Source organism: Aulonocara stuartgranti (genome assembly GCF_965226115.1).
Source record: "Aulonocara stuartgranti genome assembly, chromosome: 12".
Taxonomy (NCBI): Eukaryota; Metazoa; Chordata; class Actinopteri; order Cichliformes; family Cichlidae; genus Aulonocara; species Aulonocara stuartgranti.
The window spans coordinates 28,559,552-28,584,995 of NC_138948.1; the positions used below are offsets into that span (position 1 = coordinate 28,559,552).

A 25,444-nucleotide genomic window follows, 5' to 3' on the forward strand; every position below is an offset into this window, starting at 1 on the left:
AGTTTGACTTCCAAAAAAAGAGGACACTTGACCCAGTCAGGAAGAAATTTAATGATACTGTTTGTTTAAAGAAAATTTTAACATATTCAAACGATGCCTTCTCTCTGCGGTTAATGAATGGTGAAAAAAAAAAAAGTCATATAGGCCTTTACAAGTCAACTAGTGCAAAATAGGAGGACGGTTGGACATCTTATAATAAGCTTTTCTTTTCTTTTTTTTGCTTTTTAAAGAACTTAATTTAAGATTGCACTCAACAAGGAACAAATCCTTCCTAACAAAAAAGTAACTTCAGGTAGTGTTTAACTAAAACACACAATCTTTATTTGAAATAAAGTATGGGATTGTTTTGTAATTATCCAGGAAAACACCGACTTATCAGGGGTAGTGGCAGTATTGCCAGTTTAAAGACTGGCTCGTCTTAGCTGAAATAAATACATACGTCTGGTTAGTGCTACTGAATGAGTTGAGGTCTTCGGCTAATGAAAGCAGAGACTCTACAACACTTGAAAAAGATTTCACCAAGGATGCAAGTTGCAAGCGCTCCCAATGCGTCACGTGAGCATGCGGGTGGGGCGGAAGTGAGGACCGTAGTCTTCCTGTTCCATCGGTCCCACCTTAGTTTGGACAGCTATGCGGATGAGTGTAGGTAGGATGAAACTCTGCTGGTGTAACTTTTTGTTTTGGCTTTTAGCGCTACAACCTCCGGTTGCCCGTTATCACTCGTGGCTTGCAATGCTTCTCTACGGAAGCGAGCTTTGCACGGCCTTTCTTGCATCTTTAACCCAGTTTGTGTTTCTAATGTATTAGCATACTTTCTGGTCACAGAGCTAACTGTTGACTTCTCTAAAGGCGCTAAAGAACATGTAATACTTGAAAAGCGTGAAGGGTGGTTTTTCAGACACTCCGAGTTGTTTTGTGGTATCTGGAGATTCCTCAAAGACTCCTGTAGCGATCACGACTAAAAAGAATTCGTCCACGAAAGGATTACAAATATTTGATTTCGTTTCCTAACTTAGGCTTTTGCTTCCGAATGAAAATAAAGATGGCAGCCCATCTGCCGCAAGAATAACATGGGAAATGGCATTTCAAAAACGTATTTTGCATGGATTGGATTGTTTGAAAAGGTCTTTTGGGAGTCTCCAAACAACCCCGATACGATAGAAAGTGCCTTTGAATAACATTCAGTAGTTTTCGAAAGTACCCGCTAAGTTTACTTTTAGGATAAACGGTGGTTAGCTCTGTTACCGCTGAGCTGCTATTGGAAACCAAAAAAAAGGGGCACAAACTGACAACAAATATTCGTATTCTTTCTTTACTGCTGCTTTCGAACTTCTGTGTATATAAAAGTTGTTAGAATTCAGTCCTAAGCGAAACACGCAAATAGGCGACGTGAAATATGTATACTGTGTGGTGTGTCACGTGACATGACAAAAATGAATGGCCAGACCCCTTCGGGTCAAAGTTCATTGACATGCAAACATGTGATAATTGTGTTTTTGCTGCAATCTCCATTACCCTCTATGTTGAAGGGTATTTGCACTGCTTTTAGTTCGTCTTAAGATCAGATGTCTCAAACTGCATAGCAGTGTAACCTCGAAAAGGAGCGCTAAAAACAACAGTACAATTTAATTCTCTTTAGCTTTATTTATGTAGTGAGTTTACAACAAGCTCAGAAGGCCTTTTGGTAAGGTCACTACATGCATAAGGAACCTTTCATGTAGTCTGTTGATGAATAAAGTCTAACCTGGGGTCCGTTCTTCGTACCTCGCTAAGTAAGTTAGCTGGATTTGATTGTTGACGATTTCGCGTGATCCTGGATCGTTCGGTTCCCCGAAGCTCATCCGGGACTTGCTGTCATAGCAACAGATCCGTAAGCGTAAACCTGCTCGGGAGCAGGCTTGCTTTGTGTAAACAAGATTAGATCGCGGCCACTCAGGTATGTCCGCTTCATTTATACGAAAGCAACAGCGATATTTTACCACTGTTTTACCATAAATAAATATTATCAAAGTAACTAAAGATAATGCAGTATTTGATTCTTTTATTGATTTCATAAAGATACATACAGGTCATTTCCTAAAAAAGGGGAAATGTACTATTAATCATTCTATTTCATGTATTTGATTATTTCAGATGTAATTCATATTTTAGAGTAGTAATAGTAAATTACTTCATGTAAGCAAGATGAGAGACCACGGCTATAAAAGCGAAGGTGGATTTGGGAAGTCTGTATACGCGAGCCACCCATTGCGGAAGGTGCAAGATTGATAAGGAGAGTTTTCAGAATTCAGCGTATATTGCGGGATAGACAGGATCCTTTAGCTCAGCGCGACAGTGTGCTTATAGAGAGATATCGATTTTCCTGTGAGGGTATTATTTACTTAACCAACTTGTTGACGAGGGGGTGCAGGACCACCACCTGTCTTTTTTTGCTCTGCCCTTTTCTTGGTTGCTGTTATAAACAAACAAACAAACAGATTATTTCAGGGTCTCTTTTCAAGAGACTAAAAGCAATATAAGTGATAAATATTACCATTCTGTAGAATATTCTTATATTTCACTTTTACTTGTTCCCATGTTCTAGTGGGTCCTGTTGTGGCTCTAATGTGAAAGAGGATATAATGTAATATAATATATTATAATATAATATAATATAATATAATATGGTGTAATATAATAAATTTACCCTACCGCCTACTGGTGTTGGCCAGAGGGGCCGATGGCGCGATATGGCAGCCTGGCTTCTGTCAGTCTGCCCCAGGGCAGCTGTGGCTACAACCGTAGCTGCCTCCACCAGTGTGTGAATGTGAGAGTGAATGAATAGTGGCATTGTAAAGCGCTTTGGGTGCCTTGAAAAGCGCTATATAAATCCAATCCATTATTATTATTAAATTACTTACTAGTTTAATTTGTCAGCGAGCTCAAAGTTAGCGCGATGATTTGATCTTGGATGTAGTAAGCGAGGTACGAAGAACGGACCCCAGATGACAATACTACATGTGATTATTTTGCACAGCACAGCAATGGATCACAGCGCAGCCGATGAGGGTCCTTCTCCCAGCAGACAACCTTCAAGTCCTGCTTCTAGAACACCTGTGGGTGTCAAAGGACAAGTGTCACTGAGCAGTCAAAGGCCCAAAGTATTGATAACTCCCTTTCACAGCTCACCCATAGCCAATGCAGCTTTTCACAGCAAACGGACAGCAACTGGGAATCCTCTGGGCTCTCCTGTCAGCTTTTTTCTGGGCACTGCTGGATGTGTGACCACTCCACTCTTCAGAGAAAGACCTACTGCTGCTGGGAACTCAGAAAGACAGGCTCACAGTTCAGGCTCATCACAGGTGACGCCAGGAAAAAAAGTGCAAGCAAGTCCGTCTACTGACAAGGTAAACAGATTTACTTTGAAATGTTATCAGGCAGTATTTAGAATATCCTGTGTTTATATAATGCACATATAAACTTGATAACATGACATTCTCATCGTCTTCAAAGGGTGCCAGCTTGAAGATGTCAAAGTTGGCTGTGAGAGACTCAGTGAAGTCTGGACCGCTGTTCAACATGGAGCTTCATCACAGCCCCAAAGGCAAAGGAAAGAAGACCGTCTCCACTTCAGTCAAACCTCAGGCTGGTTAGTCCATCCATTCCTTTGGAAACTTAAATTTTTATGAAATCTTTTATTGATTCCAGTTTGCTGCAGACAGATGGCATCATAAGTAACAAGTATGCATCAAAGTGCATGCCACGTTTACTGTTTAAAGGAGTAGGTGAAGAAGAAATCTGTGCATATATATCAAAGGAGCTATGTTTAGAAATGTGTCCAAACAGCAGTTTGCATCTGAGTAAGAATACAGGAATTCTCTATATCTGTGTCCGTTCCCTACCTTTACTTCATCTGAACTACTTACATACTTAACAGATTTTTTGCTGGGAACAAGTGGAAAAGACAAATAATGTTAAAGGCTTTAAGATAGGTAGTTCTTAAATTTTAACTAAAAATTGTTTTCTGTTCTTGTTTTGCAGTTGCCTGTGTGAGGCATTTAGTAAACAGGTGTAAATTGATACTGTGCAGTCAGTAATCATGCTCCAAATATTTTTAAAAAGGCAAATCATTTAAGCCTATATACCCGTATTGATAGAATTTCTTCGTTAACTCAAAAGACACGACGTTGAACTTTCATTCCCAGCGCTTTATTCGTTACGCCATTTTACATACATACAACAACAACACTTCGCGGTCAACAGTACTCTCGCGATATAACAGAAAATAACAAGTTAACAATCTCCCTCTTTCTTTTAAAAAAATAAAAGTATAAACACACCCCTGTAAACATTTGTATACATATATGTATATATTTATATAAACAAAAAAAAACTTTTCAAAAGTGCTTTGCTTTACTTAAAGCATACTATCATTGCACACAATAAACAATGGTGCATTTTAATGCAAAGGCAACTTTGTAAACAAACGATTACAGTATCCAGAGTCCTTCATCTAGCGCCTTTAGAAGGGTTAAAGGTGAAACTCCCTTTTTTGTCAGACAATCAGCAAGTTGAGATTTTGAGTCTGACCAACAAACCTGTCTGATTTTCTTGGCTTGTATGAGCTCTTTAATGCTGCTCATTTCTAGCCTCAGTCTCTTCTCTGTAACCTGCTTAGTAGACTTGAGTGCATCAGACATGGAATGATTGTCAGTCACACAGATCAAAGGAAGAGCGTTCAGACTAGTGTTACCAGTTGTAAGCTCAGAAAAAAGTGTTGCCAGGAAGACAGCACTGTCTATTCCATCTGACATGGCAAGAGTTTCTCCTGCCAGTATACTTCTAACCACACGCCTGATTTTTTTTAAAGTGCCAGAAGAGAGGACAAAACTTTCCTCCTTTACCCATAAGGACAATTAATGCCCCTCTTTGAATACTGCCATCAGGAAGGTTGCCAAATGATGAAGCATCACTGAAAACAACCAATGCCAGATCCTCACCCAAGTGCTGAAACTTAAGAGTCACTTTCTCTGCCTTAAGTTTACGGATAACTTTGTTCACTCAGGGCTCGCATAATCGCTAGCCCGACGTCCCGAGGCTAGCGATTTTTCCAGTCGGGCTACCAAAATCTATCTCTGCCCTGCCCGTCGGGCTATCATAGGAAGAAAAAAAAATATGTCAATGCTTTTGCATTCTTTCGGAAATGTAGCTGGGTAATTATGTCATTGGCATCGATGAGCCACTGTAAATATGTGACATATTGAAATCGCGTTTGAATTTGCGCTTGTTTTTTGCTTTCACTTTGCAATCGCACGAACTGTGTATAGAGAGCGACAGTACTGATTGGTGAGTCACGATAATTTGCGCAGCAATTCCTCTGACATCGTCTTATCAATCGTTAGCTTACTATGCAAACATGACGAGTGAAATCTCCCGCAGCAAGCTTAAACATGTGAGAGGTTGATCGCGCAGAGAATCGCTGAGCGTTATGTGAGTGCATGTGTAAAAGCAGCAGGATATATATTTTAGTTCTGCTGAGCTAAATAAGACAGGTCAGGGTGAAGAAGTGACAGCCAAAGAAAAGCTTACCACAAAACGGAAAAGTTATGACAAATCAGACTATAAAGCAAAAATAAAGTGCAGCTTTATGGTTTCATGTACAAAAGAATTTTTGTGGCTGCATTATGACGAGCTAAATAATAACCAGGGGTGCAGATGAGTGGTCCGCAGGTGCGCATTCGCTGTCAAAATAAAAAAATGCGGACAAGATAAGAAGTTGCAACGCGTGTTTGCGTACATAAGATTTTCTGGAGGAGGACAGACATTTGTTTAGAACTCATAAAGATGTCGAAGAAGCAAGCTCCTTTAAGCAATTACTTTGGTGTTCCTCCACCGCAAAGGAAATGTCAGAAGGAGTCCGAACCACAAAAGAAGCACGTATTCTCGGAAAAGTGGTTGCAGGAGGTGAGCTGGCTTCAAACAAATGATGAACGCACAGAGATGTGGTGCAGAATGTGCCGTGAAAATCCCACTCTAGCGGACAAAAACACTGCCTTTTATATGGACGCAAACGTGCGTTGCAACTTCTTATCTGGTGCGCGTCTTTTATTTTGACAGCGAATGCGCACATGCGGACCACTTATGTGCACCCGTGTAAATAACATAATGTTCTGCCGGGTGTGTTGTTGGTTTTCCCTCGATTTCTGAGTTGACAAGCGCCTTTGTTACTGGGACCAGTAATTTTAAGAAAGGCCCCCATTAGAACCCATGAGAAATGCAAGAAATGCATTATTGCTCAGTCTGCAATATCTTTCCCAGAACAAACACCAATTGCAAATAACATACTAAAAATAAACCTGAAAATTCTGTTTAGAACAGCGTACTATGTTGCAAAGAGTGAACTACCACTGGCAAAATTTAGCAGTCTTTGCAAACTTCAAAAAGCAAATGGCCTAGATCTTGGTTCCACTTGTTTCTTACCCGTGACTTCAGTGGAAATTTCAAATTCAGGATCTGACACAGACGGATTCATGTTCTACACAGTTCTTACAAGTTCATAGAAATTTCTGTTCAATTAGAACCAAGTATTTGAGTTGATGATTGCAATTTTTATACAATGTTGTAATTTTTTTGATTAATTTTTTGTTTCTGTTACAATATTATACTTTTATGTATCATATTGTAAAGGAAACAAAACAGGAAACAAAACATCAGTCAAAAAATTGCTCTCTTTTTTTATTCGGGCTACTTAAATTTATTTTGGGCTACCAAAAACTGAAGAGTCCCTGCCTGAAGGGCTACCAGGGATTTTGAAATTTTGCGAGCCCTGGTCACTTCATGAATGAAGGAGTTGACGATCTCTGCAGCTTTCTTTCATGAATAGACTGTACAGTTGCATCTTTGATATTAGATCCAAGGCTACATGTGTCAAACATAACATCAGGCCTTGTTCATCAGGCCACATTTTTTTTTGACCTGAGTTGCTCACATTCCGTTTCACTTAAGGAAGCATCCCTCTGTACAGCCCGTGCTGCTTGTAACTGAACCGGTTGTAGGTTGTCAATGTAAAGTTGTTGATGCACCTCTATTACATCATTAACTGTACAAATGTCCATACCAACATAAGAAAAGCTGTCATGTTCTTCACGGCCCACAAGGAAGGTAGATTTCAGTACAGGAATGTTATGAGTTGCAAAGTGACTTGAACCAGCCCAAAGGAAATCATCAATGTGACATGCAAGCACTCCTGTAATCTCAGATTGTTCATTCTGCCAATAGAACACTGCAGGATCAACCTGTGATATTTTACCACCAGTTTTGAACATAATGTCTTTGACCTTATTATACCAATAAAGTGAAGCATGCAAGTCCATAAACACACTTTTTCAGTTTCCATAGAACATTGTCCTTGCCAGCTTCAGGTGGGGGACAAAGATAAATGTCTCTTGACAGTTCCATTCCCTGCAATAAGGCAGATTTAATGTCCATTGAATTTACTCTCCACTTGTTTTGACATATCACAGCTAGCACCAGTCTGAGGGACTCAGACACACATGTTGGAGAGTCTTTCTGTAGTTCTTTAGTATTTACCTCTTCAAACCCCCGTGCCACAAGTCGAGCCTTTGGGACAACACCATTAGCAGTTTCTTTGAGTGTACAGACCCATCTGGTAGACACAGATTTTTGACCCAGGTCTTTCACTTCATCAAACACACCATTACTTCGCCAGCTCTCAATCTCCTGCTGCTTACAACAACAACAACAACAATCTTTATTTATAGAGCACATTAAAAGCCAGGGGCATGCCAAAGTGCTTTACATAAAACAATAAAACAATAAAATGATTTACACTAAAACATCGGAGTCATATAAGTGTGGGATTATGTTCACAGGTAAAAACCACTGATAGGAATAATCTATAGCACACAGCTATAGCAAAGTAGAACTGTACCATCATACACAGTGATAGAGAACATAGACAACGCAACAATAAAATAATAAAATAATTAGCACTATAACGTCAGAGTCATATAAGTGTGAGATTATGTTCACAGGTAAAGACCACTAATAAGAATAAGCTTATAGCACACAGCTATAGCAGAGTAAAGCTGTACCATCAAACACAGTGATAGAAAACATTGACAGCGCAGGACAATGCAAAACAACCAGACACATTAATAGAATAACTCACAGAAGCGAGGCGAGAATTTAACTAGTAGAAAAAGCAAGTTCAAACAAATATGTTTTAAGCCGTGATTTAAAAGATTAGCAGAATCAAAGGAAATATCTTTTGTTATGAGTACATCTGCATCTCTGTTTTCAGCTTCAGTGCAAAGACCATCAACAAGTGACATGTCTACAGCTTTCTTTTCACCTTCACTACCATCATGCTCAAGATATTGCACATTGTACCAGTTTTTGTATTGCCCTTTTGCTTTTCCCGCTCTGCCTAGCACTCTGGCTGTGTGTTGAACACCGTTGTCTCTGTTGGTAAAAGTGATCAGCTGTCCTGCCCTTAACTTTACATTTGCAGAGACATGATCAGTGGGTGTAGAGGGCTCATTTGCAGTTTGTGTGACAGACATGTTTTCTGCAGTGTGTGTGACAGACATGTTTTTCTGCAGTGTGTGTGACAGACATGTTTTCTGCAGTGTGTGTTTATCCAGCTCCGTAACTTGTCTCTAGATATTGACTTCATTCTTCCAGCATTCATATGGCCTGGCTTCATCAAGCTTTGGTGGTACTTTGCAATTGGAAACCATCCGATGCTACCAATGTTAACTCAAAAGACACGACGTCGTACTCTCATTCCCAGCGCTTTATTCGTTACGCCATTTTACATACATGCAACAACAACACTTCGCGGGCAAGAGTACTCTCGCGATATAAAAGAAAATAACAAGTTAACATTCTTTTCCTGACCTGCTAACGTAGGTCACTGTTTACAGAAGACATAAAATTTTTTAGAGCTTAAGTTTTATTTATAATCTGGTATTAAGTTAAAAATGTTTGGAATTTGCATGGTTTTACACCATTAATCAAAACCGTTCTCACGGTGAGAGTTTAATCCACTATATTTTTGAGTTTCACATCAGCAACTTGTATACAAATATTTTCTCCAAAGTTTTTTGTAGTTCTAACTTGAATGGACTGAATTGACCATCATATTTAACAACAGTGTTGGTCAAGTTAGTTGAAAAACGTAAACAGTAACTGATTACTGATTACTTCCCCAAAAAAGTAATCCCGTTACTTTACTGATTACTTGGTTTCAAAAGTAATTAGTTACTTAGTTACTTTTTAAAAACACGATTTATAACCTGAATAGGTGATAAAGCGATAGGTCTTTCAGCCCAATTCTACTTTTTCTGCATAATCCATCATACAAAATGTAATCAAATGGAAAAGTCTCTTTTTTTTTTAAACTTGTTTTATCAGTTTTAATCTTTTAACTTTATGCATCAACTAAAAATGAAATGATATGCACCATTCTCTGACTTGAAGAAATTTGTTTAACATTTAAACCTATTTTCTGTACATTCCAGCACATAAAATAAAAATATTTTTTGTGTTTACACTCAGTCTTTCAAATAGATGCAAGTAAAACGCAGCAGAAAATAAATAAAATCAAACACTAGCGGTCCTGTTGCTCTATTTTCACCTGTAAAGCAGGAGTAGGGTAGGCGGAGGTTTACCCTGGTGCAGGTGTGCCGCAGCGGTCAGTGGAAGAATCCGCGAGTTTCTCTGTGAATTTCCCATTACGTTGTTGCGCACTCGGTGCTTGTTTAGGGGTTTTTTTTCGCTGTAAAAAGAAGTTTTCTTCCTACGCACAACGGACACTAATGTTTTTGTCACTTTTTATGGAATCAAACTCAAAGTAAGGTCAGTACTTCCACGCTTTAAACGCTGCACGCTCATACTATCTCCCCTACATGATATATTATCCATTGTTGATCTGCACACAGCTGTTGTCGCGAACGTCGCACTCGCTTACGTCATTGTCATGAGACATTCTCGCAAAAAAATCACGGTTTTAGTAACGCAGTAACGCAGCGTTCCTACAAGAAAGTAACGGTAATCTAATTACCGTTTTTGCGATAGTAATCCCTTACTTTACTCGTTACTTTAAAAAAGTAACGCGTTACTGCCCATCTCTGTTTAACAATGAGATGTCGCTGAAGTTCATGTGCGTGTGAAGGCAGACAAGCGAATACAGTTGACAGTATAAAATTTCACAGTTTTGACATTCGCAGAATAAAAATGTTTATGGTCAAATATTTTTGGTCTTTTTGTCCCTTTCCTAGGTCTGAAGAGGAAAAAGCGGAAGATGGGAATGTACAACCTGGTCCCTAAAAAGAAGGCCAAGGCAGTTAAACAGCCAGAGAAGGCAGGTCTATTAATTTATTTGCTCACTGACACAAACGTTGACTGGGGGTTTGGTTGAAAAGAGGCACTCTACTAAGATATTACGCAGTTGTTAATACCAAGTGCAGATCTTTGAATCACATGGCGTTGTATGTTTCCCTGTTGTTCTGCATACACTTACAGACATTGTTCTTTTGTATGGTTAAATGTTGTTAATTCATTATTTGTCAGACTGATTCTGAGTGGGACATTGGCATTTTTCATTTGTCACTGTCACGATGTGGTTTTCTTGTTCAACTGTTTCAGAACTTTTGCTATGAAAGGATGTCTACACAGAATTCTGTTTGCTTGTTGCAAATTGCTTTGTAGTTACTGGTCACTCGTTCGCTTCAATTTGTTATCATACATGTCAGTCATAATGTCAATACTTTGCTCTCACTGGTAGTCACTTGACCTAGAAGTTGAGAAGCTTAATTTGAGACGTGCCCACTGGACTTTGAGGTTGGCAAGTGTTGTCTTCATGGACTTGTTCCTGCAGACTACTTCCAGTTTGGACTAGCCTTTTTTCAAATGACTAGACGTAAATTGTCAGAAAATGTTATTCCTGTCTTTATCAATTTTTTATTATTTTTCTGTGTTTTAGAAAGAGGAGCCTAAAGTCAGAATGGAGAAGAACCAAACTGCAGTTGTTGAGAAACCAGTGAGTCCTCCTGTAACTGTACAGGCTGGAGCAACGACAGCTGTCAGGAGGGAATCGCACGTGGAGGAGATGGAGTCAGGACAAGGGAGCCATGTAGAATACACAGAGCTGGCTTTGGACTGCCTGGACCTGAAAGCTCAGCAGGAGCTTCTCTCACCATCCGTATCAGCAGGTAAGATGAACTTACTGAAGGATAACTGGATTACCTCTAACCTGAAGTCATCACAGCTCCTCTTTTCTTTCTACAATGCTCAGTTTTAGAGTTCACAGGCTTGCTGTGATCTGTATTAGAATAACAGGATTTTGTGTGTAGGTCTGGCAGCATATTCTGAAGTGGCAGAAACAGACTTGGCTGAGGAATTGCCGCTATGCTGCTGTCGCATGGAGACACCTAACAGCAGAGGAGGCCTCTCTGCGTTGGATCAGACCTGCATGGCCATGGAGAGTGCAGATGGAACGGTAAAGATCAACTAGAATAACAAAGACATTCATGGTCTCATTGCCCCTGGAGAAAAAAGCTTCACAGTAAACTATATGAAATAAATTTTATTTGTAAACACATCTTCAGATAAACAATACATGACTTTTTATTTAGCTAAAATTTAGGGTTAGCCAATTAGTGTATGGCAAAACTAAGTACAGCCTTTCTGCTTCGATAGGAATTAAGAGATTAAGTAGTGCTGCTAATCAAATATACTTGATTAGATGACCATTAGTAAGTGTGGGCACCTCTATAAAAGCAGAGGTTTTGGTAAGGCTGGAGCATTCAGCTGTGTTATCAGAAAAATTAGTAATGGTCTTAAAGAAGCAATTGCTGCTGCCCATCAGTCTGCAATGAGTTTTAAGGCCATTTCCAAATAATATAAACTCGTATCATTCAACAGAGAGAATGTCTTTCCATGAGTGAATCTCCCAGTAAATTCACCACAATGGAAGACTGCAGCGGTCAGAGAAATCTGTCTGACAGCTAAAACAGAAAGTCCACAAGTTACATCTCAGACTCTATAGGCCTCAGCATGTTAAATGTTAAAGTTTATCACAGTAAAATTAAAAAATGGCTTGATAGGAAAGGTTTTTAAATGCTATTTTCTCTTAAAAGGTCATGACATCACAGCTTGGCTTTGCTAAGATGCATCTGAACAAAACACACAATTTCTGAATCAATGTCTTTTGGAGAGTTGAGATCAAAGTGCAGATGTTTAGCCTTAATACACAGTGCCACATTTGTCAAAAACCTAGCACAGTGATGGAGAGGTGATGATTTGAGCTTGTTCTGAAGCCACTTTTGTATAACAAAGTATTCTAAAATTAAAAGCAAGACCATCAGCGTGAGAGCTAAAGCTTGGCTGAACTTGTCCTGTCATTCAGCGTGACAATAACCTTGTTTGCATTAATGCTGCATCAGTGTGGTATTCATTTTTTGTGTCTGTGTGTCTCCGCTCAGCTAAATCGCTGTCACAGGCGAGTGATGAAACAGGAAATGATGCGCCCCTCCAACACTGTCCATCTGCTGGTGTTGTGCGAGGATCACCGAGCCGGTATGGTTAAGCACCAGTGCTGCCCTGGATGTGGACTCTTCTGTAGGACGGTGAGCAGACAAAGCACACAAAGTCCTGAGATTATTAATTTACTGCAGTACATGCTCAAATATACTGCAGGACATTTTTGGCTGTTTTTGACTACTTTTGATTTTACCTCTATATTTCACTTTTAAAAGCATTTTTCATTTTCACATACTCTATTAGTATATAGTATATTTACTATACATACTATATACCAGAGCTTCCCAAAGTGTGGGGCCTGCCCCCCAGGGGGGGGCGTAGAGCCATTGCAGGGGGGCGCGGTATGAAAGGGGAGAAAAAAAACAAAAAAATGCTTGGACACTGCTAGCACGGGGCGCCCACACAAACGCATAGCAGGAGATGAAGCATCACTGAATATGTTTCCAAACCAACTTCATTCTAAGCCAAAGACTAGAAAATATGGTGAAGCATATCTTCCCTTTGCCTTCACCTGCACATGTGCCAAGTACGGATGGGTACCGGTAATGGCACCGGTTCTGACATAAACGGTAGTAACCAGACCGAAAAGCAGCGCACATTTCGGTACTTTTTTTTTTTCCCCTGAGATGTCATACACTTTGGATTCTAGCCAATCATTTAACCTTCACAAGGATAGTAGGCGGGCCCACGTACATTCTTTTAGAGCAGAGCTACAGATTAAAAATGCCCAAGGCAAAGAGGTCTAAAGTCTGGCTGTACTTCACAGCAAAAGATGCAAACTCAGCAGCCTGCAGGTGATATTGTGCAAAGGACGTTTGCACAGTATCACTGTTTTTCATTTTGTCATTATTGTATGTAGAAAAATTGACTTTAATCCATTTTGGAATAAGACTCTAACATGACAGCATGTGGAACAGTGATGCGCTCGGAAAACTTTCCGGATATTCTGTGTATTTACTTTACACATTTAAAGGGGATGTCGCATTCCTCCAAGAGACTCATTTACAGATGTCTGACCTCTCTTCCAGGAAGGTTCCTGTCTTCAAATCAACACAAATTAACACAAAATATTAGTAATCGCTTTGAGTGTATATGTGGCTTGACAAGTGAAAGATGTGGTGATCGTGGCTCAAGAGTTGGGAGTTCGCCTTGTAATCGGAAGGTTGCCAGTTCGAGCCCCGGCTTGGACAGTCTTGGTCATTGTGTCCTTGGGCAAGACACTTCACCCGTTGCCTACTGGTGGTGGTCAGAGGGCCCGGTGGCGCCAGTGTTCGGCAGCCTCACCTCTGTCAGTGCGCCCCAGGGTGGCTGTGGCTACATGTAGCTTGCCATCACCAGTGTATGAATGTGTGTGTGAATGGGTGGATGACTGAGTATGTAAAGCGCCTTGGGGTCCTTGGGGACTAGTAAAGCGCCATACAAATACAGGCCATTTAGAAACGTTTCAATCTGAAACATGTTGAATGTTTCACTGCTGTTCTTCTTAACTTTTATCCCATAGGGCACCTTCATGGAGTGCAGGCCCTATGGCAGCATCTCCCACCGCTTTCACCGTGACTGCGCCTCCATCCTGAAGGACCGAAAGTTTTGCCCCCACTGTGGAGAGGATGCCTGTGGGGCAAAGGAGGTCACAGTCCCCAAGGCTGATCTGTCACCCTCTGTCCCTAGATTGAATCCTGAGTCATTGCTTCCAGCTGCATCTGCGGTGGCTATGCCGGCTTCAGGCCCAAACATGTTACGAATACAGGGGCTTAGAGCTAAAAAGAGCAGTGAGCCGCAGAGAGGCAGAGATGAGAGCCCAAGCAGGTAACATAGTGCTGCTTGTGGCCATGACATCTCTTCTCCTCACAGATGAAAAGTAAAGACTAACTTCCTGGATGAAAGGAACTATTAAACGATAAATCAAGCTTACTACTTGTTTTTTTTCTCTGCAGGTTAAAGGATGAGGCTGTGAACACTACAGAAAGACTTCCCAAAGAGTCACTGGAGAGCATTCTGTTGGCACTGGATGATGAGAAGTAAGGTTACCCATGAAATATAAGAGTGACATCAGTGTGGGTATCAAAGTTTACACTTTGAGATAAATGAATAAGCTGTATTCTTTTCAGCCTCAAACCAAAGAAGGTCAAGTACCCCACAAGGCAGCTGTACATTTCTGCAAAGCAGGGAGACCTCCAGAAGGTCATCCAGCTTCTAGGTAGCTCACATATGTTCTCAGAAGAAAATTGGCTTTAGCAACATCAACTCTGGATCTACTTCTTGGCGGCTGTGTAAGACCAAAATTTGTGTGTTACAGTTGATGGGAAGGACCCCAACTTTTTGATGGAGGGCCAAAACAAATGCACCCCCCTTTATGCAGCAGCTGCTGAAGGTCACCAGGAGATCTGTCACATGCTGGTCCAGGTGAGACGATATTAGCTTCACTGCAGACTGTTTGATAAGACGTATTGGAGACATGCTTTTTGGACACCCAAGTTGTAAATGCGATTACTCAAGACAAGGTGATACCTCAGGTGCATCTACCGTATTTTCACGACCATAAGACGCACTGTACTAAAAGGCGCAGTCTCAGTTATGTGTGCCATTACTGTATTTAACACACACATAAGGCGCACTGGATCATAGGGCGCATACAAGTACCGTATGCGTATTTAAAAATAAAGCGGGAGCAAACCTGAGTTCGGTACCTTACTCACATTTTTATTACCAGTAATCATCATCATCAACAACACACAAGCATACAAGTGTGCATATTTAAAAATAAAGCAGGAGCAAAACAAAGTTTGGTACTCACATTTTTATCATCAATCAAACCCATCGAAGTCCTCATCCTCTGTGTCTGAATTGAACAGCTGCGCTAAATCTCCATCAAACATGCCAGGTTCACTTTCTTCACTGTCAGAGTCACTTTCCGTGCCGTGCGGCTCCTCGGAAATGATGCCAGCTTTTGCGAAAGCTCGAACAACAGTGCCAGCAGACATGTTAGCCCAAGCATCTACAATCCATTGGCAAATTGTGGCGTAACTCGCCCGGCGCTGCCTTCCACTCTTGGTGAAACTGTGGTCTCCATCGGTCATCCATCACTCCCAGGCCGCTCGCAGCCTTACTTTGAACGGGCGGTTCACACCGATGTCCAGCAGTTGGAGTTCCTTTGTCAGGCCTCCCGGAATGACAGCAAGCTCACAGTTAATTTGTTTCACTAGTTTTTTCACATCGGCTGTGAGATGGGCACGCATAGAGTCACAGATTAAGAGCGATGGTGATGCGTGGAAAAAACCACCTGGTCTCCTTACATACACCTCCCTCAGCCACTCTTTCATCATTTCCTCATCCATCCAGCCCTTTTCATTTGCCTTAATGATGATTCCTGCTGGAAACTTCTCTTTAGGCAAAGTCTTTCGCTTAAAAATCACCATAGGCGGCAGTTTCTGTCCATTAGCATGGCAGCCAAGCACAACAGTAAAAGAAGACTTTTCATACCCCGTTGTGCGTATCGCTACCGTGCTGGTCCCCTTCTTCTCCACAGTGTGACTCACCGGGATGTCAAAAGTAGAGATGGACCGATCCGATATTACGTATCGGTATCAGTCCGATACTGACCTAAATTACTGGATCGGATATCGGAGAAAAATAAAAAATGTAATCCGATCCATTAAATATCACGAAAGCACCTCACAAAACTTGCAACACGCCGTAACTCACCTCAGAACGTTAGCACGTCGGAGCAGTATGCATCACGTGATAGAGCGGCTGTGGCATGCGGGACCTGTCGGTGGTCTGGATAGCATTTGGAGCTTCGCTAGCAACCCGGCATTTCATCTCCGACAAAGTTATCCTGAGAGAAGTAAAGCAAGTGTGTAAGTCCATCTCTGAATGTTTGTAAAGCATTCCTGCGTTAAGCTTAACAAGCGACTGCCTCTCCTGCTGCTACTTCAATCATGAAACTGCTTAACGATCAGCTGATTGACTTTTCTGTCGCGAGTCCATGTCTCTAGTTTGCTTTTGGCCCATTTTGCACCAGAAAGAGGAAACCAGCGGCTGAACAACAGCAGCACGTTTAAGCTTGATCAGCTGTTGTTATTGCATTTGCATTTGTTTATCTGTCCAGTATTATTAAAATTCCAACATCCTTTCTCAGAGTGGTACTGAAAAAACTGGTTCATGCATTTATTACTTCAAGGCTGGACCAACTCCCAGTTTAAATTCAGAAGTGAGACTCCCTCTCCGCTTTTAGTTGGGACTGATTGAGGTGACCTTAGTTTGGCGTTCACTTTTGGGAGATTTCCGATAATGCACTAGTACTTCTACATCGCTCCACTTTTTTCCTCCCCATATGATCATATGAAAGCATTGTCATTTGTTTTTGTCTGCTCTGTTTGTTGTTCATGGTTTCTCTGTATGAGTTAACATGCCCGTCTTGGCTCACAGGTGGAAGGTGTAGTCATACTGAATACTGACTTTAAAGCTTACTACTACGGTACAAACTCTATTTTTTCAGTATGTACTCTATTTATGTATGTTTGTGCACATTGCTTCACCTAGGTCCCATTTTCCTATCAAAATATAAAGTAATTGAGCAATAAGATATCATCTTAAATTTTGTACAGTACAGTATGTGTGAGTCAAGGATTCCCAGTTTAGTCTCTGGTGGAAATTATTCTTTACAAATTTAAAAAAAAAACAAAAAAAAAACACATCAGGGTTTTAATAGTTTTGCAATTTTCATTAGTTTTTATTTTTATTTAGTTTTGACTTCAGATTTTCAATTTTATATCAGTTTTAATTAGTTTTTACCAATTGTTTGCTAGTTTAGTTTTTATTTTTTTGAAAATCCTTAGTTTCAGTTTAGTTTTGATTAGTTTCAGTTATAGTTTTAGTTGTGTTTGCAATAATTAAGTGCAACAAAATCCCAGTTTCATCATATCAGTCATGCTCTTCTGCTTATCCTTGGGTATGTTGCTATTCCAGCTACCACACCCTGCACCCTGGACAGGTCGCCTGTCTGTCGCAGGGCTAACACGCAGAGACAGACAACTCACATTCCCACCTATGGGTTCTTTAAATAAATAAATAAATTAGGGCAGATGAACAACCATTGATACCAGGCAACTATAAAATGTATATCTTGGCCCCAATGAGACTATTAACTCTTGCAGCACCGGGTGTTCGTAATTTTGGTTCAAGTGAATTGATAAACTTTTTGAAGGCAATTGACTCACACGGTTATGTAGATATCCCAGTCCTGTTGTCTCGGGATGCATCACGCTGCCTTGCCTGGGGTTAGCTTCTGTTTTCTGGGGATGAGGGTTGAGTGTGCTCCCTTACCTTCTCAAGGTAAGCTAGGTTAGCCTTCTTATGTGAGCTTTTCAAGAGCACTTTAAGGTTTGTGGGATTTTTTTCCCCTTTAGAAATGTCCCTCATAATTTGTCTCTTTCCACTACAAGACACTTGCTTTATCCAAAACACAGTCATATTCAAAGTAATCCCAAATTGGACTCCGGCGCTTTCTCCTGACTTTTCCTGACATGATTCTGCGAGTGGACGGAGCAGCAACACAGACGACTCAACTAACGTACTGCCACCTGCTGGCATAATGAGACAGCAAGAAAAAAATCTGTAAACTAAACTTCATTTTTACCCTTGACTATTGTATGACACGCACACATCAATGAAAACTAGACACATTTTTACTATAAATTCAGTTAATTTTAGTTAGTTTTGTGAACACTCATTACAGTTTTAGTTAGTTTTCCTTTTTTTGTTTTTATTTTTATTTCCGTTAACAAAAATGTTTTTTCACTTCTAGTTTTCGTTATTTCATTAGTTTTCGTTAACAATAACAACCTTGGTGCACACACAGGCTGGAGCTAACCTGGACATGTTTGATGAGGACCAGAGAACACCACTGATGGCAGCCTGTGAAAACAACCACCTGGACACGGTGAAGTATCTTCTTCGAGCCGGAGCGTCCGTCAGCCACAAGGTGGGTGGGTCAGTCCCCATCTTGGGCACCGTTAGCGTCTCCTATCAGCCTGGTGTATGCTTTACTCAGATTCTGTGTCATCCATCACTCAGTCTGATTCCACTCTCTGTCATCTGCTGCCACTTCTTAGGACCTTCAGAACCTGAGGTTCTGTTTTTAGAATCATATTCATTTTTTTCAACTGCTTATTAACAAGTCAGGTTAAAGGGGGGGTCCAGGCGAACAAAAGAAAACAACCCCTAAAACATGACAAAGGCATTAGATTACAAGAATCTAAGATTATCGTATAGTTTAAGAGATTCAGGGACCTGAAAACAACCAATACAGTAAAGCAAAAAATATATTTTATTTTCACTACATGGGCAACCTGGTAGCTGTACAGTTTCTAGCTTTACACAATTCAGAAGATCAGTTTATTGATGGGGAGGATTGAACGTGAGTTTTGTCTCGCACGGGAAACTGGTCGCAACTAGCATTGAGAGGTTCAGGCAGCAGCTAACCCAGGTACAATTTTGCAGAAAATCTGCCTACAATTTTGTCTGTGTAGGTTCTCAGCCATCCAGGTCGTTGTAGTCTAAGGAGCTGGGAAGAAAGCAACTGGACCTCTTTGAATTTTGTGAAGATGTTTTACCTCATCCAAGAAGCTTCTTCAGTTTTAAAACCAAAAGGTAGACAGTCCCAGGTATTTAGACCCTAGTGTGGGTTGTCCCTTAAGAGGGTCTAAGGAGCTTGGAAGGAAAAGCATCTGAACTTTTTTAAGTTGCTTGAAGATGTTTCACCTCTCATCAGAGAAGCTTCTTCAGTTCTGGGGTCAAATGGTGGAGAGTCCCAGATTTAAACCCTGTGGGAGTGCCCCCCCAAGAGGGATAAAAGGACCCCCTAATGATCCTCCACCTAATCACATGAGTAAAGGTGTGAAAATGGGTGTAGGTCACAATCAGCCAAGGTTTCAGGTGAGCTCATTGTGAAACCTAGCCCCACCCTATCATGTGATTTCCTGAGGATGTGAGTGGGTGTTAAGGTGTCTGGGAAGGGATCTCAAAACTAGATTATAGATGGCAGACATTTGGTGTCGTAAACCACCGCCTCTGTTCAAAGATAGTCACTCACAGTGGACATAAATGGCTTCATTTATATCCACTGCGACCATCTTTCTGCTGTCTGCCATCGATAATCCAGTTTTCAGATCCCTTCCCAGGCGCCTCAATCCCCACAAACATCTCAACAGGTCACATGTGTCAATCATACACATTAGAGACCAGAACTAGAGTGTCTGAGTCAACCTACTCGATAGCTTTGCAGTGTGAAAATTGTCATTACTGAGTAATGAATAATAATCCACTGGTTTTCCTGGTGTGATGATATGATGGCAGCATTACTACACTAGAATAAAAAAGTGTATTGTTTTGATCTACACACATAGTTTGATTTGTTATGGGTTAGCGAAAATAGGATATGCAAAGTGTTCTGAGTATTTTCAGAATCTGCTCTGTTGTGATTTGTTATTTTATTTATGCAGAGAATTGGTTATGTAATTGTGGCCAAGAAAAGAATTAGCATTGAAGCAACAAATATGCGAGAGACCCCCATTAAGCAAGTTTCTGAAACTACTATATGAAAAATAAATACGCTCACCAGCTGTAAGGCATAAACAGTGGAGCAGGAGCAGGTAGAGAACATTTCTGAGCTGCTTGATGCACTTTGCTTCATCATTTTTTGTCTATTGTCCTGTTTGACTCACAAGGTCCAGAAATCAGTAAAGTTCTCTTTCTTCTGGGCTTTGACAGTGTTGGCAGCAATGCAGTGTTGTTCAGTGTGAATCATGTTGTCATCCCAGGATATCACGGGCTTCACTTGTCTGCATCTGGCAGCTAAACTGGGGCATTACAATGTAATTCATCATCTGCTCTCCAAGGCATCCAAATACATCAATTGTCAGGTAAAAACACGGTGCGATTCACTAACTGCCCCTAATAGTCATGCGTTATGGGGAATCTTGGTGTGACATTTTCTGCGTATGTGTGCACAGGATGATGGAGGGTGGACTCCCATCACCTGGGCCATCGAGTACAAGCACAAGGAGCTGGTCCACCTGCTGCTGGCCAAAGGAGCCGATGTTAATATCAGAGATAAGGTTGGTGTGCTCGGCATACTGTTTTACTCTTGTTCCAGTGTTGGGTAAGTTACTTTAAATTAGTAACTTAGTTACATTACTAGTTACTTCTATTAAAAGTAACTCAGTTACTTCAAGTTACTCGTTACTTTCAAAGTAACTAGTTACTAGGGAAAGTAACTTTGGTTTTACTCAGAATTCTCTTGTTAATGTGTTGCTTCCGTAACTGGATATCCAGCAAGATAGGTAAATGCACTTCCTCCTTCTACGCACGCACCTGATTCAGTAAACAGGTTCTAGCACTTGTAACAAGGTGTCGCAGGCAACCAGAACAGTGTGAAAAAGTATGAAAATATTTGTTGAACACAATACAACAAACCATATCACCAGTAATAATCTCCAAAGAAGAAGAAAAAGCCACACAGTTCCCGCTTGATTGCGTTTGTGTTTTAGTTTATTGTCCTGGCTCATCTAAAGAGAAGCACTAAGTTATTTGTGAACCCCCGCTACAAGAGCGTCTCTCAGCATGGGCCCGAAAAAAGTTCTGTCAGCCGAGGATATTAAGAAGTCGCTGGAGTTTATGACAGAGGAGATTTCTGCTGTCAAACTGCAGCAGAAAGCCGTCCTGGACCTGGTCGAGGAAGTTAAGGCTCTCCGCATCCAGAACGCCGAGAAGTAGGGCTGCTCGATTATGGCAAAAATGATAATCACTATTATTTTCACTGAAGTTGAGATCTCGATTATTTGACGATATTTATTTAACCCTTTAAGACCTACTATAGAACCAAGTCCGCCAGAGCTTATATTATTTTTTTACATGTTGTAGTGCCATTTGTGGGAGCATTTCAAGTTGCTATACGTCAATACAACTGTTATAGCCCATATTTTAATAATATGTATGCATTAAGTCCATAGTAACTACATTAATTGCAAAAAAGTGCAATAAACTACAAAAAAATTGAAAATCGTTTTTGGTTTTTTTTTACATATATTTCTACTTGGAGAAATTTAAGAGGTTTATCCCTCAAAACTTTAAATACAAAAAAGTTGCAAAAAATAGTTTACAACAACAGGAAATTTATTGAGTGTCTTCATAGTTTTATTTTGGAGATACACCAATTTTTATATACTGCAGGAAAAACAAAAAAACAATCCTATAATGCCAGTTTGCAAAGAAAACAGCATGTGCATCAAAATAAACTATTTCCAGCAGTGCAATTTGAGTTCTAAGCATCCCAGAAACTATTCAAAGTCAAACATGACTTATAAAAACACCAGTATAGGTTTTTAAAGCCTACAAGTAAAAAACTACATTTTCCGCGAAGATGACGTCACTTCCAGTTTCGGGCAGGAAATGGCGGACCTGCGATAGTTCGGGCTGACGTCTTTTTCAATGTGGGAAGTGTTACGAACAGCTGATCGAACAGCTGAGAAAAATGTAATAATTAGCTGTATATATAGAACACCTGGCTCTAGTATTCAAGTATTTAATGACTTCATAGAGGAAATATTCTCTAAAACAAATCAAAGTTATGTTTATCTGTGGTGATTTTAATATTGACCTGTTGAATCCGAAAAAGCATAAAATGACCGACGAATTCCTAAACCCTATGTACAGTTTGAGTTTACATCCTAAAATAACCAGGCCTAGCAGAATTACACCACAGGGATAGCTCAGTAGGTAGAGTGGTTGCCCCATGATCGGAAGGTCGGGGGTTCGATTCCCCTTAACAGCTACCCTGAGGTACCCCTGAGCAAGGTACCGTCCCTACACACTGCTCCCCGGGCGCCCAATGGCTGCCCACTGCTTCACTAAGTGAATGGGTTAAATGCAGAGAGCAATTTCCCCACGGGGCTCAATAAAGTACAATAAAGTACACACTTTCTTCTTTCTTCTTCTTTTCTTCATTGTGCCACCTTACTTGACAATATTTTCACTAACAATATGGAAAACAACATTGTGAGCGGAATATTAATTAATGACATCAGTGATCACCTACCAGTTTTTGCAGTTTATGACACTAGTTATAAGAAAAATCAGCATGAAAAACAACTGAGATACAGACGTGTAAGGACAGAAGAAACTATGAATGCACTTAAGAACGATCTATTAAATCAGGACTGGGACAATATGTACAAAGAAACTGATATTGATATTGCATATGGCATATTTCTAAGAATATTCATGGAATTGTACGATAAAAACTGTCCAACAATAAAATACAACAGAAAGCACAAATATTCAGATAGACCATGGATCACTAAGGGTTTACAAAATGCATGTAAAAAGAAAAATACACTCTATAGGGAATTCCTAAAACAAAGAACAAAAGATGCTGAAAATAAATATAAAAAATACAAAAATAAGTTGACCAATATTATACGTATATGTAGAAAGGAGTATTATAGTAAAATATTGAACAACAATAAACATAATATGAAGGGAATATGGGATGTTTTAAACGGTATCATTAAAAATAATTCTGGACAACAAAGTTATCCTCAATACTTTATCGACAATGGCAATATTATGGAAAACACTGCTGATAAGGTCAACAGCTTTAATCATTATTTTGTAAATATTGGACCAAAACTGGCAGAACAAATTCCTGAGTCACTGCCATCAGTAGACTGTAGTGAAAACCTGATTGATAGGAACCCTAACTCAATGTTCCTCACATCAGTGGAGGAAAAATAAATAATTGACATTGTACACATGTGTAAATATAAAACATCTACTGATTGTAATGATATTGACATGAAAATCGTCAAGAAGGTCATTGAAGGAATTGTAGGACCTCTAACATATATTTGCAACTTATCATTTCAGACGGGAAAAGTTCCAAACAAAATGAAAATAGCTAAAGTTGTGCCGCTGTATAAAACTGGGGATAGACGCCACTTCACAAATTACAGGCCTGTTTCTTTACTACCACAATTCTCCAAAATCCTAGAAAACCTGTTTAATAAACGATTAGACAAATTCTTAGATAAATATAAATTACTCTCTGACAGTCAATAGAGATTGACAGACCACGTGACTTTCGCGCATTGCATGCCGTGAACTCGTGGCAAAACAATCCAAGTACCGCATCAAATGCAAGCATTTGCAGCACCGCAAAACGTTCATTCTTCGGTTCCAATAAACTCTTGCTTTTTCTTTGCCCCCCAAAAAGGTATGTACAAAACGAAGGAGAACAATGCCGGTCCGTACAAAGACAGACTTGATGAAAAGTCAAAGAAAAGATACGAGGAAAAAAATCAAACCAGTGAAAGTGTTAGACCCTTACGAGCACACAGAGGGTCAAAAGACGTCAGCGTGCTGCCCAACTTTCACCATGCTCATATTTATAATTATACGGTTCTTGGAGTGAGTGCATACACTCGTGAAGTTTAGTAACTTCAGGTCACTGCAACAAGCCCAGGTACAGTTTACCGACGGATGGGTACAGGACCTTGAAATGCACCGTGTAGAAAGTAAAGACCATCGTACGTATCATAAGTTTACCAGTCTCACAAATCGTCTTCATAAATACACATTCGTTAACCGTTTATTAATATAACCTTTGAGCTCAACGGTAATTAATTAGTAGTGGAAATAATTTCTGGTACGCATCACAGAAATGTAGCAGTGACAATAATATTGTATGCTGTAATCGTACTGGGCAATTAGTGATACAAAACAACTGTTTTATCCTGTGAATAAAATGTTTTTGTTAGTGTACCATGGTAATAACAGAAGCGAAACACAATATTGTGTCGGGACAATTCACTGTTTATGCACAATAAACAAAGGAGCATAAAGCGACAATTTCTGTTCAGCGCCAGACTTGCTTGTAACCTATATCACCAATTATGTTAAGAAAAATGACGCATTAACTACAACAGCAGACTGACCTGTGTGGAAATGCTTGGAGCATTAACCTGTGAGCTGGAGTGTTCTGGGACGTTATATTTTGTCTTTGAATGGCTGCAATCCAGGCCATCCGTCACCTCTTTGTTACTTCGGAAACATGGCTCGAACAATTTCTCTTCAACGACGTAATCCGATAACAACCGATCTCTTTACCCGTCGGCTTCCCGTGGCTGTCATGCGACCGGCTATTGCAGTTAATAATACAACAGCTTCTTGCCATTTTTTGTGTTTCTTTTTATCGCTGTATAACTGATTTCAATTGAAAGCCTACGTGCGCTAGTACCTCTTGCCACGAGTTCCCAGAATTCTTTGCGGTTTTACCCCTGAGTGACGTCACATTTTCAATCTCTATATGGATTCAGATCAAAAAGATCAACATCTCTGGCATTAATCGAATCAATTGAGGAGATTACGAATGCTATAGATCAGAAACAGTATGCAGCTGGAGTATTTCTGGATCTCAAGAAAGCATTCGACACAATCAATCATGACATATTAATTAATAAACTGGAGCGGTACGGGATCAGGGGGGTTGTACTGCAATGGGTGAAAAACTATTTAAGTGACAGGAAACAATTTGTGAAGCTGGGTGTTAGGGCTGCACGATTAATCGTTAGAAAATCGCGATCTCGATTCATACTTATGTGCGATCTCATTTCCAAATGTCAATGATTCTTTTTTTAAAAAAAAGAAAAAAAGAAAAAGACGACGACGACGATTGTGCCGCATCTTGATCCGGGACGTACTCTGCATGAAAACAAGTGCTCACTCTTCCTGCTCAACAAATGACAAGGGCGGAGCCTTATACCACGTGATACAGAAGCTGTGCCGTGTGATGCTAAAATTAGCAGGGAAAAAACAACGGAGAGCACGTCAGGGATGATGA

General features: G+C 40.2%; 1 protein-coding gene across 2 annotated transcripts in view; it reads left to right on the plus strand.

Moving 5' to 3' along the window:
* Positions 1 to 525: 525 nt before the first annotated feature.
* The window catches only part of LOC309719240 (histone-lysine N-methyltransferase EHMT1-like), a 51,943-nt gene continuing 27,024 nt past the window's right edge, over positions 526 to 25,444 (plus strand). The window contains exons 1-14 of one of the 2 annotated variants that reach the window (XM_082555218.1): positions 526 to 646; positions 3,017 to 3,386; positions 3,493 to 3,628; positions 10,284 to 10,370; positions 10,992 to 11,216; positions 11,358 to 11,503; positions 12,489 to 12,632; positions 14,048 to 14,352; positions 14,481 to 14,564; positions 14,655 to 14,743; positions 14,843 to 14,949; positions 18,407 to 18,529; positions 20,367 to 20,468; positions 20,559 to 20,663. In XM_082555218.1, coding sequence (XP_082411344.1) covers positions 3,024 to 3,386; positions 3,493 to 3,628; positions 10,284 to 10,370; positions 10,992 to 11,216; positions 11,358 to 11,503; positions 12,489 to 12,632; positions 14,048 to 14,352; positions 14,481 to 14,564; positions 14,655 to 14,743; positions 14,843 to 14,949; positions 18,407 to 18,529; positions 20,367 to 20,468; positions 20,559 to 20,663 — 2,016 coding nt within the window. In that variant the 5' untranslated portion in view covers positions 526 to 646; positions 3,017 to 3,023. The remainder of the gene's footprint in view (positions 647 to 3,016; positions 3,387 to 3,492; positions 3,629 to 10,283; positions 10,371 to 10,991; positions 11,217 to 11,357; positions 11,504 to 12,488; positions 12,633 to 14,047; positions 14,353 to 14,480; positions 14,565 to 14,654; positions 14,744 to 14,842; positions 14,950 to 18,406; positions 18,530 to 20,366; positions 20,469 to 20,558; positions 20,664 to 25,444) is intronic. The other variant, XM_082555219.1, reaches the window with a different exon arrangement.